Below are 11,852 nucleotides of genomic sequence, written 5' to 3'. Positions count from 1 at the left end.
TCGTGTGTACAGCAGCAGCAGTCAGGGATGAAAGCAGCAGGCCATGGTTGAGAGGACAAAGTGGGACAAACAAACAAACAATCCAAGGTCCAGTGAGTCCTAAAGCCCTGATCCTGAAATCCAACCTGCAAAAAGACCCCTCTCAGACCATGCGCTTTGACTGTGTTGGACTCAGCCGGACCTATTCTTTGTGATCTCCAGTAGCAGAGAGGAGATGTGATATCCCCCTGCAGACTCTCAGGAGTTCAGAAAGCACACGATTAATGGTTGAACTTTTAAAACAGCTGACTCTGACCTTCTCAGACGTCTGCGAACACAGCAGAGCCTCCTCGCTGTCACAGTGGCTGCTATCCTTTAAACAGATCGGATGCAGAGCCAGGCTTTAAACTGCTGCAGACGTTTACGTTCTGGAGGGATAGCTCTTACTGGAATACGCTGACGTAATGTGTGCTGTTTCCGGGCGGCAGCGGGCTCGGGTCATTACCTGCGATACAAGAAACAAGTCAGCAGGTCCGATCTAGCAGGGACTGACATTCATTTAATACAAACACCTGCAGATGTGACAATACAGAGGTTTCCCTCCATAAAGAGTTAATGAACCAACAAGGAGAGGAGATAGGATGCACACTTTATCCCACAAGGGCACAGTTATCTGTTCCTCTGTTACTTTAGATACTGCACACCGGATACAGGAGCACACTTCCAACAATTAGGCCTAAAAAACCCACATGCATTTCTATTGGAGAGGGGTCAGAGGGAGGGGGCATTTGGTGCTTGGGTAGCCTTGCTCTAGGAGGTGAACTGGCAACTCTAGCTACCAGTCCACACAACAAAAAATAAATAGCTTTTTGATCTGTACACGACTGGAACCAGCCGGTAACGAGCCGATGATCAGCTGATGACTGGTTTGAGTGACCAGCCAGGGACCTGCCAGTGACCACAAGGTGAAAAGTCCCTGACCAGCCTATGAGAAGTTGGTGGCCAGCCACAGAACTGGTTTGAGTGACCAGCTGATGACCAGCTGATGACCAGCTGATGACCAACAAAGTGAAAAGTCGTCGACGAGCCACTTTAACTTGTCCAAACTACTAGCTTTGGCCTTTAGAGCAGCGTTTCTGGACCTGGAACGGATTCAGTTCCCCTCAGCGACACTTCCAACAGATGTTTGCTGTCAGGAAAACTTAAATCTCTCCTCTCAGATTTCTTGGCTCTCACTGCTTCCTGTGAGCTCAACAAGACGAGACATTTTGTCCTCTGAAAGACGCTTCTCTAGTTAAATGATTGTGAGGCAAAGATCAGATATAAGTCGATTAATGAGCCTCTTCTTCAGGTTCGTTGAGGTTCCAGGAGCTCTTGACTTCATGGTTAATTGCCTTCAGGTGAATAAAACATGTCACGCATATTCCTCACCCATTAATCAAGGCTTTCACTTTTACTTAAATACCACCCATGACTCACTTAAGCACGGAGACCACGAACACCAGAGCTCGTTGACCTTTCAGGGAACATTTCTTACGTGTATTTAGAGGTACCTTTAAAGTTTCAGGGCGGTGAATTTCTTTTGAGTCAGGCTTCCAAAAAACATTCAAAAAACCGTTGACCTCAAGACGAGGTAGTGTCGAAACGCTGACTAAGTGATAGTCTCTGAATGACTCATCTCTTTACCCGCCGAAGTGTCCTTGAGCAAGGCGCCAACCCCCCCACCACCGCTCCTCATAGCACTAGGATGGATGAATTGCAGAGGGTAAAGTGTGTGAACGTGTGTGTGTGTGTGTGTGTACATATATGACACTTCTTCTAAATCAAAATGAAAAACAGTGGCATTAATTCACATGGTGAATCTGACATGCGAACATACACATGTTTCTTGAACATAGACACATGCTTAAGTGGATGTAGATAAAACTAATTGCCCTCAAATTACAGAAAGTGACTCATGTGTTCGGGGGGAGGGAGGGGGGTGAACACCTCCGGGGTTTGGAGCTCTAACTTCTGAGTGATGAATTTTGGATCTCATTTGGAAAACTCATCTCGTCTCTCTCGACTTAATTGTCCTTCAACACACGAGCCAACCGGCCATCAGTCCAGTGATTAATGTGAGCTGCTTATCACTGGAACAGCAGAACAACCATCACAGCTTCTGAAAGCTGCTTCGTCTTCGAGGAGACATAGGGGTAGGAAGACAGCTCAAGGGTGAAGAAAAACGAAAACGGAGGAAAATATTTGGAAAGGAAGTTAAAAGTGTCTCAAAATCAGAAGTACTTAGCAATACTGTTACAAAAGAGCATTCAAAAATAAAAGTACTAGCACCAACATATACGTAAAGTACAGGAAGTATAAGTACCTGTTCTGCTGAAATTATATTTGTAATCATGAATCATTTGGGAGAACATCAGAATTGAGCATCCAATAAAACGCTGACATTTAGGAGATGCACTGCCAGGGTTAATGCACTCCATTCTCTCTGTGTGTGTGTGTGTGTGTGTGTGTGTGTGTGTGTGTGTGTGTGTGTGTGTGTGTGTGTGTGTGTGTGTGTGTGTGTGTGTGTGTGACCTAGTCTGAACGAGCTTCATCAGTCAATAATATTGAAAGGACAGGAATCAAATCGACATTTAGCAGATCACAGCGGAGAGATTGACGCCTGACCTCTCAAACTACCTCTGTGCTGTGTGTGTGTGTGTGTGTATGTGTGTGTGTGTGTTAGCCCTGTGAGTCATTGAAAGGCATGCTTTTTAGCTGTCTATCTCTGCAGTTCTCTGTCCATCAAATGAAGGTTCTCCTTTAGACAGAGTTTCCCTTTTACAGGAAAACCAGGATTAATAATCAGCTTCATGTTGAGTAAAAGTACTCAGTAAAAGTAAAAGTACTCAGGTCTTGTACTTGAGTAAAGTAGAAGTACTCAGACCTTGTACTTGAGTAAAGTAGAAGTACTCAGGTCTTGTACTTGAGTAAAGTAGAAGTACTCAGATCTTGTACTTGAGTAAAGTAGAAGTACTCAGGTCTTGTACTTGAGTAAAGTAGAAGTACTCAGGTCTTGTACTTGAGTAAAGTAGAAGTACTCAGATCTTGTACTTGAGTAAAGTAGAAGTACTCAGGTCTTGTACTTGAGTAAAGTAGAAGTACTCAGGTCTTGTTCTTGAGTAAAGTAGAAGTACTCAGGTCTTGTACTTGAGTAAAGTAGAAGTACTCAGGTCTTGTTCTTGAGTAAAGTAGAAGTACTCAGGTCTTGTACTTGAGTAAAGTAGAAGTACTCAGGTCTTGTACTTGAGTAAAGTAGAAGTACTCAGGTCTTGTTCTTGAGTAAAGTAGAAGTACTCAGGTATTGTTCTTGAGTAAAGTAGAAGTACTCAGGTCTTGTTCTTGAGTAAAGTAGAAGTACTCAGATCTTGTACTTGAGTAAAGTAGAAGTACTCAGGTCTTGTACTTGAGTAAAGTAGAAGTACTCAGGTCTTGTACTTGAGTAAAGTAGAAGTACTCAGATCTTGTACTTGAGTAAAGTAGAAGTACTCAGGTCTTGTACTTGAGTAAAGTAGAAGTACCAGAGTGTAGGAATACTCTGTCACAGTAAAAGTATTCTAAATGTTCCTCCAGTGAAAGTAGAAAGTACTCTCCTCTAAATGTACTTAAAGTAGTGACAGTAAAAGTAGTCATTGTCTGATTGGTCCATTTCAGAATAATATCTCTGATATGTTTTATAATGATTGATCATTAAAGTGTTCTCAGAGCTGGTAAAGGTGCAGCTAGTTTGAATGCTTTGTATACTGCAGGGTAGCTGCTGGATTTACTGCAGGGGAACTACAGTCCGGATGAGTTTTGGGACATGGTTCAGACTCATGCTTTAAATGTAGAGTCTCATCTTACAACAGCATCCTCACCAGAGTTATGCTGGTATGCAGGCGAGTGGTGAGACACTGAAACCCCTTACCTTCTGCAGAACAACACGTAACAAACTGGATTACACACAGAATTCAGAGTCCTCTCGTCTTACGTAAGGCTTTTCAAATCCTCCTGGATAAACCAAAAATACATGAAACAATCTCCCACAGCACAGAGAAAGAAATACAATCTGAGGTACAGTCAACATTTACTTTCCTGGCGAAATGAAAGTTAGAGAAATCTGAGAAAATCCTGTGTTCCTTGGTTCAGGAGCGCCTACCTGCCTCTGATCCTAATGCCATATATGGAGAAAATATCTAAGTAAATGACTGTTCCTGCTTCTGTTATGTTCTGTCTGTTGAGTGTTAGGACACTGAATCAGAGGCTTAGAAAACAAAAAGGACCAGAAAGGAAGGAGTTGAGAGGAACCCCGGGTTGATATTCACCCAGACGCCGAGGAGTTATGAGCAGACGTCTCTTGGCCTCCGAGAGCAGCCAATATGTTCCGACGGGCCGATGTGGAGGACATATTTCGTCCCCTGACATTCAGCTGTATTAGCACAACATATTAAACACCCGTCCTCACCCCTCACATCAGCTCAGCCCCACCGTGAGGAGCTGCCGCTCATTTTAAATGCCAACCATGCATTCATTCACAGGAGGAAGTCTGCTTTCTGAGGAAGAAACAGGACTTTACTGTCATCTGTATCCAGTGCAGGCCAGGGGAGGAAGGACATTTTGAGTCCTTGGTGCAAAACTCATTTCTAAAATAAATATATGTTCAGCATAAAATATTTTAAATATAGACTTATTTTATTCATCCACGAGGGGCGATCCTAGGTGGTTGTACTGGTGGAAAATGTTTGGTTTTGCAGCACATTTACTGTCTGTTTGGACTCTGTGTTGTTCTGTTGTATTGTCTACAACTACATTTCATTGTGCAATCGTGCATTGTATAATAATATAATAAATCCCAGAATCAAACTCATTTCCAGGAACAGCAGGCAGCTGTGTTTGGTTGAAACCATAGACTGTATATAGTCTATGGTTGAAACGCTTTAATAAACCCACTGCAGTCTACTTGTCCAAACTGCAGACACACAGACCAGTCTTAATATTCGTCCTTGGATGTTCCTAACTATTTACTCCATAAAGTGTCGAATATAGTTTGAGTTTTGCTAGCATTATCATTTAGTGGAGTTGTATTAGACCTCCCTAACTATCTGATGTTTTGCACCACAAAGGAGATTATGTTCTGTCTTTCTGTCATCTACAATGTGGACAACTTATTATTATACAGTCATTAAACGAGGTGGAGAGGCGTACCGTGAGACCCCATTTCATCTTGGAGTCTCTAACGTCTACAGGAAAGATGGCCGCCTTGTCTTGCTACCCCGAAGGAAGACTCAGCGTACATGTTGAAAGTCCTCTGGGAGTATCAGGGATGAAGATATCCTCACCCCTTGCAGAAGTTGTGTATACTTCTTAACATATGTGTATTTAAAACCACAGCAGGTTCTTTGCATGCCGTCTATCAACCGAGCGTCGGAAGAGGCTATGACCTCAACACGTCACTGGGTGGCGCACTAACTACAGCGGCAGGCAAAGGACAAACTATTACTCATATGCCAAATGATCTACACCCCCAACTCTGGGAGAAAAGTACTCCTGGGCCCGATGGCATCATGTGGCTGACACGGACTTTGTAGTACCACCGTTTGGCCACTAAGGCTAATTCCTTCAAAGCCTGGCGCTCTTCTTTGCAGCGTCCATTTTGTTTCTACATTATGACGCAATGAACGCAACAAGGTCTGAGGAACGAGGTCTCGAATAAGGACTTGGGACCGTCCAAGGAGACCGTGACTGCATCGCTGGGCTTTGTCTAGGAAGTGATTCACCTTGATGCAGTGACTCGTGTTGCTTCTACAACTGAAAACATTTAGTCTTGTACCTGGCTGAGGACCAGCAGGGGTTGAATCATCACTGGACCGACGCAGTACCATTAATCCGGTATGTCAGTACCTTTCATCTTTCCTAAAATCACACAACACGAGCATGTGGAGGTTAGCATATAGGAACCGAGCGCCTAAGGGGGGGGGGGGGGGGGGGGGGATAAAGAGCAACATACGGCGGGATCAGGGATCGTTTATCCCCGCCCTGAGGCAGCAGCTGATTCATGGGCACCACTGACGCTACTCACAGATAAAAACACAGAGACCCTTACCCTCTGCTCTCTCACAAAGAAAACACTGATGCATTATGGGTCCTTTGGGCAACAGCTATTTATAGTGCCTTCTGCCAAATGTCACTTGTGCAAGGTTATTGACATTACCATAGTAGAGAGTAATGCAACCTGTCAGTTACACAACCAGCCAGCCCAAAATCAGCTGACCTGTCAATCACCTGAGCACTGGGCTCATTCAGCCATTAAAACAGCCAGTCTCACCCCTCCTCATACAAACTACCTCTGGTGTTTAAACTGCTGTTACAGGGGGGAGTGGATGCAAACACACATGGAGGCCAGTATAGAAACTGAGCAAGCTTTAATTAGGAAAGCTGACAAGGCAAGGTGGAAAACCAAAGGATCAGAAATAGCAAAAGAAAAAGGGAGAAGAGACCGAGAAAACTTGGGAAGCAAAACAAAGAGGGCACACTGGACACCACTGGGGGAAACATAGATGACAGACTGATGGAGAACAGAAGGGAAGAGAGGCATCTTTACTCACAAGACTAACACACAGAATCAGACAGACGGGGAAACAGAGACAGGAAGTCACAACAGACAGAACACTTTTCACCGGCCCTGTGACCTGCTGCATATGAACCAGTCTCTATGCAGCGTTAGCTCACCTGGTCATTGGTGTGTTAACGGGGATTTGGCTGACAAGCTTTTTAAAAGCCGGCGATTCCACAGAAGACAGAGGCTGCAGATCTTCAACACTCTGCCACGAGTCTCTGAGCTTCTCTGGGTTCAAGCAGCAGACCCAGAGAGAGTTACCTTCTGTTGCTTCAGCCTGCAGCTCTGCATCGTGAGCCTGCAGCTCTGCATTGCGAGTCTGCAGCTCTGCATTGTGAGCCTGCAGCTCTGCTCTGCATTGTGAGCCTGCAGCTCTGCATCGTGAGCCTGCAGTTCTGCATTGCGAGTCTGCAACTCTGCATTGTGAGCCTGCAGCTCTGCTCTGCATTGTGAGCCTGCAGCTCTGCATTGTGAGTCTGCAGCTCTGCATTGTGAGCCTGCAGCTCTGCATCGTGAGCCTGCAGCCCTGACCTGCATTGTGAGCCTGCAGCTCTGCATTGTGAGCCTGCAGCTCTGCATTGTGAGCCTGCAGCTCTGCATTGTGAGTCTGCAGCTCTGCATTGTGAATCTGTTCCTGCTGTCCTCTTAACCAATAGGAAACAGGCTTACTGAGTTACTATTCTACCTGCGCAATTGTTTCTCTGGTGTCAGAATGTCTCACGATGTTTGTGAGTTCTTAGAAACTAAACACCACATCATTTAAAATGTGTTGTAACTGCGATACTGAGACTCCTTACTTTTGTATCGCGTTACACCAACTCTGTGTTGGATATATACTTCCTTACCTACAGATTGTTGCAGTTTACCCCTTCTGAAGGAATAAAGTGGTAGTGAAAACATCTGAAAATATCTATTTAATTGTATATTAAAATTAGGAAGTGGTGTCATGGATTGCCTCGGAGTTCAGCTGTCGTATTTGCACTAGTTATCTGCTTGCTAACATGTTGGGTATAACAACTTTAGGGTGATAGCTGAGTCCAATAACTTAGCTTAACAAAGTCAATGATGCAGATTTAAAAAAGCATGTCAATATTTACCCTAATCCCTCTTAACTGTGATTACCCTGTGTAATATTCCTTATCTCTTACATGGCAATAAAAATACAGATGTTTTAAATGTATGAGTCGTGGTCTTTACCCTTAACTTCATTGATTACTTCTCTGCCATTTGTTTTCTTGTACTGTTTATTATCAGGAGCTTTTCTTGTACGCTGCAGCATTGTAATCTGACCCATAAACATAAACAACAGCGAAGGAGAAATGATGATTCTCCTTTACAGCTTTGTGCATCCAAGGTGGGAAACATACGCTGACCCCGACTCCTCCTTACCGCCATTACAGTTCCTCTGACAATCAAACATCTGTGAGTGTCGGATTGAGCATGAATCTCAGCAATTAGCCGTGCACATCGAGCTGCTGCACATCAGTGAGCTGTGGCAGATTGCTCTTATTTATGGGAGGTACGCTCCGGAAGAAATGCACTTTTTTTATGTCGTCGTTATGCAGCAGAGCCGTTTGTTTTGCAAACATATTCATCATTCACACCGATGCGTGTTGGAGCTGATTTATTCCTGCAGATATGACGCAACACGATCTCTCAGAGTCAGTGTGACGGGGAGAAGCTGCAGGATTCTGGGAAAGTTTTCCTCGCCACATGCAAATAAATGGTCCTTCTTCTCTGAGCGTGTGATGGCCTCTCTGAGATAAGAGAGGGTGTGCAGCGAGGAGCCGGGGGGATCTTGATCAGCCTCAAGGGTGATCTTTATTTATTAATGACCGCCTCGCTGCACATCATCCTGCTTGTTGCCACGTACCTAATAAAGGAAGGACATGACTGAAAATATTGATAGGAAATCATTTGATTTAAAAGTGGTTGTATTGCTTCCGCTGAGCAACGTAACTTAAAATGAAGGCAGCACTATCCGGCCAAACATCCGGCCATCTTGTCTCCATTCTCTTCATCCTCCCTCTCCCTCCTACTCATACTTAGCCAAATTCCTTCATCCCTCCACCCTTAATCTCCCCCTTCAACAATACACCCCTACATCCCTTCATCCCTTCATCCCTTTATTTCTTCATTCCTACATCCTTCATACCTCCCTCTCTTCATCCCTTCATCCCTTAATCTCTCCCTTCTCTCATCCCTTCAACCCAACATCCCGACATCCTTCATCCCTCCCTTCCCTTCATCCCTTTATCCCAACATCTCTCAATCCTTACACCCTGTCATCCAGACATCCCTTAATCCCTCCCATCCCTTCATCCCATCCTTCCCTCATCCCTCCACCCATTGACCCCCTTCAACGAAACATCCCGTCTGAAAAGACTCCCTGGATTTTCGTCCTTTTTTTCAGTTATCTTTCTAATATGGTGAATCTGCCAAACTGAATCCCACTCCACCTGCCAGCTAAGGGGCGGAGACTATAAATAGCCTGCTCACCCTTTAGTTCATCCTTTGCACTCCCTGCCAGCACACCAATTTAACCCTGTGTCCTGAGTTTCCTCCACATATCCTGAAGTGTGCGTCTTCAAGTTAACGTGAGTGGTCAATTCATTGTTTATTGTTTCATTTGTAGGCCTTGTGGTAGTTTTGCTGATCCCTTTGTTCTCAGACATGTGCTAGGAGCCATGTGGGAATTGTTTGTTGCTTGTTTGTTACTTTGCTGTTTAGTTGTGGATTGCGTATTCACACATGATTGTTGCTTGTTCGTTGCCTTTGCTGTTTAGTTCTGAATTGTGTATTTGCACATGATTGTTGGTTTCTCTGTTTGATTGACCACTTCGTTATTTAATTGTAGTTGTATTGTTTCTTTGTTTTCTCATGCAGCACACAAAATAATCAAGACCAAAAGGGAAAATAAATACTGGTTCTTGCATTAAACCCTGCCTTCTCCTTGCCTCATTGCATCCTTGCCCTTTGGGTCTTCTGACCGAGACCCTGTCTGCTCGCCACACTCACTCTCCCCGAACCAAATCACCCCTACAGTTCCTTCAATGGTCCTTCGAGCCGGATACTGAGTGAGTGATACCATGGCAGGCAACGGTAAGGAGTCAAGAGAGTTGACGTTGCCAGAGAAGGCCCCCCAAGCTGGAACCAGAAGTGAGGGGACGGTATCCAGACCTACACGAGAGAGACGTCCACCTGACCGCTATGGCTTCCTGGATCCTGATGGGAAACTCTCCAGCCAGCCCAAAAGCCTCCCTCGTCACAGCCAAGCAGCCGTACTGCCGCCTCCACCCCAGGTGCTGTTTGATGTCCAGGCGGATGACCATGAAAACCCTGATCAGACGCTGAGAGAGAACACAGCCGCTGAGGAACGAGGAGTGGAGGAGGAAGAGACGACAGTCGAGGAGGAAGAAGAAGAGGACTATGAAGTTACCCACGACTATGTCCAGCTTGAATCAGCAGCTCTTCAGCCCGCTCCACTGCCCGCTCCCCTGCCCGCTCCACTGCCCGCTCCACAGCCAGCTACACAGCCAGCATCTGCTCCGATCCACCTGAGAGATGTGAGACCTGGCAGATCCAGGGGCAAGAGCGACAAGCGTGAGCCACCACCAAGGTCGAAGACGGCCTTCTCTTCTAGCTCCATTATGCTAGGGGAAAGCTCCAAGCTCACGCGGAGCCAAAGGTGGAGCTAACCCCACAAAGGGGGATGGTCGATGAGGGGGAGGAATTGGAGAATGCGGAGATACAGCGTCGTTTTGGGGAGGAAAAAAGCATAGATGAACGGGCAAAAGAATGGTTAGGCGAGCACAAAAAGTTTTGAAGGAGAGAGAGAGGATGACCGGTTTTCTTCAGCGACGATACGGAAAGTCCAAAAGGAATGGAAGAGGCTGTTAAATAACCTTTCCCACTGGGGATTGGGGAATGACCCAGAACTCCCCCCCCGCCCCGAGTTGTCCTGTGAATGACCCCTAAAGTGCTTGCTCCTTTTTCCCTGAGCTCCAGAGTCCTGGATTCAGCTAAACCTGTTGATTTTTTTTCTCCGAGCAGCAGGCCCCCCCTAGGCCCTCAGAATCGGTTCCTATCAATTTCCCCGTGAGTGAACATTTCTTTCGTACCCCACTTCCCTCCGCTGTGATCTACCTGTAGATGCTGTAGTAAAGCCCCTTTTCTTTTCTGCTGAGAGTCAACTTATTTAGCTTCCGTCCCGGCAGGGCTCCATCACCCCCTTTGTTTCACCAATGCGCTGAGACCTGCCCGGCCGGAGTCGAGGCCTTCGTGGTTCGGGGGAGAAACCTGCCCCTTTTCCCGCCTAACCCCATTGGGGGTATCAGAGGGCGCTAGTATAATGGAGTTTTAGTAGCGATCCCTTTGGACCCCGAAGCCAAGTTGCCTTATTTTGAGGGGGAAAAGGGAAAAGTACTTTTTCTGCTTCCCATGGGTGGAGAATCTCTTAGATATCCCGCTCCCTTTTCTAAACGAAAAATTTCGGCCCTTAGGACACTTGAGGCTGCCAAGTGCATACAAATGGCAAAAGTCTATATGCACGCCTCAACCCCTACATTCCGCTCTTGTCCCCTTAAAGGCAAAGTAGGGCCCAGCCCGGCAGTGGCCCAAGTAAAATAGCTGTCCCAATTACCCCCTGTCAGACTTGGGACAGCAAGTTTTCCCAGGACTTCGTTTTTCGCATCATTGATTGGCATGTGAGGTCAGGGGAAAGGTGAGCGGAGGGGGTTACGGTGTGGCTTCCGTGACAGGCTTCTTCCCAAAGCTCCCCATTAAAAGAGACGTTTTTTGAGCACTGTTTGCTTCTGGCATTTTAAAGAGGGTTCAGAACAATATCACTTGAAGTTTTTCAGATGGCTAAAAGGTTAAAGCCCGGGCCAGGTTTGCCAAAAAGTCTCGGGACCTGCGTCAGTGGAGAGAGAGAGCCAGCCCAGAAAAACCCTGGGGGAAGGGCGACGCCGCCCACGATGTACTGGCAACCCCGACTGTGGGAGCCGCCTGATGTTCAACCAACCCTGGAAGGGGGATGAAAACCCATGGAAAAACCCCCAAGTTCCAACCTTTTTGTCCATATTTAAAAAACAAGGAAACATTTTCCGGGGGAACTTGCCCAAAGTTAAAAATTTTAAAACCCCCGTCAAACCCGGGAAAACCCGGATAGAGAGGAATGATCGTTGCTACGATTCCCCGCTGTCATAACCCAATAATTGCCCCCTCAAAAACCTTGCAA

At 46.0% G+C, this 11,852-nt stretch overlaps 1 protein-coding gene across 1 annotated transcript; it reads left to right on the top strand.

Annotated features, from left to right (window-relative positions):
- The first annotated feature begins 9,007 nt into the window (after window positions 1-9,007).
- LOC134860109 (bridging integrator 2-like) lies at window positions 9,008-10,311 on the top strand. Its single transcript, XM_063876950.1, has 2 exons — window positions 9,008-9,210; window positions 9,500-10,311. The coding sequence occupies exon 2, from the start codon at window positions 9,703-9,705 to the stop codon at window positions 10,309-10,311; it is 609 nt and encodes a 202-aa protein (XP_063733020.1). The 5' UTR covers window positions 9,008-9,210; window positions 9,500-9,702.
- The last annotated feature ends 1,541 nt before the right edge of the window (window positions 10,312-11,852 follow it).

Source organism: Eleginops maclovinus, chromosome 23, assembly GCF_036324505.1.
Source record: "Eleginops maclovinus isolate JMC-PN-2008 ecotype Puerto Natales chromosome 23, JC_Emac_rtc_rv5, whole genome shotgun sequence".
NCBI lineage: Eukaryota > Metazoa > Chordata > Actinopteri > Perciformes > Eleginopidae > Eleginops > Eleginops maclovinus.
This window is presented reverse-complemented; position numbering and strand designations above follow the sequence as displayed.

Coding starts and splice junctions, on each gene's coding strand:
- LOC134860109 (XM_063876950.1), top strand. CDS start 9,703: ATGGCAGGCAACGGTAAGGAGTCAAGAGAGTTGACGTTGCCAGAGAAG.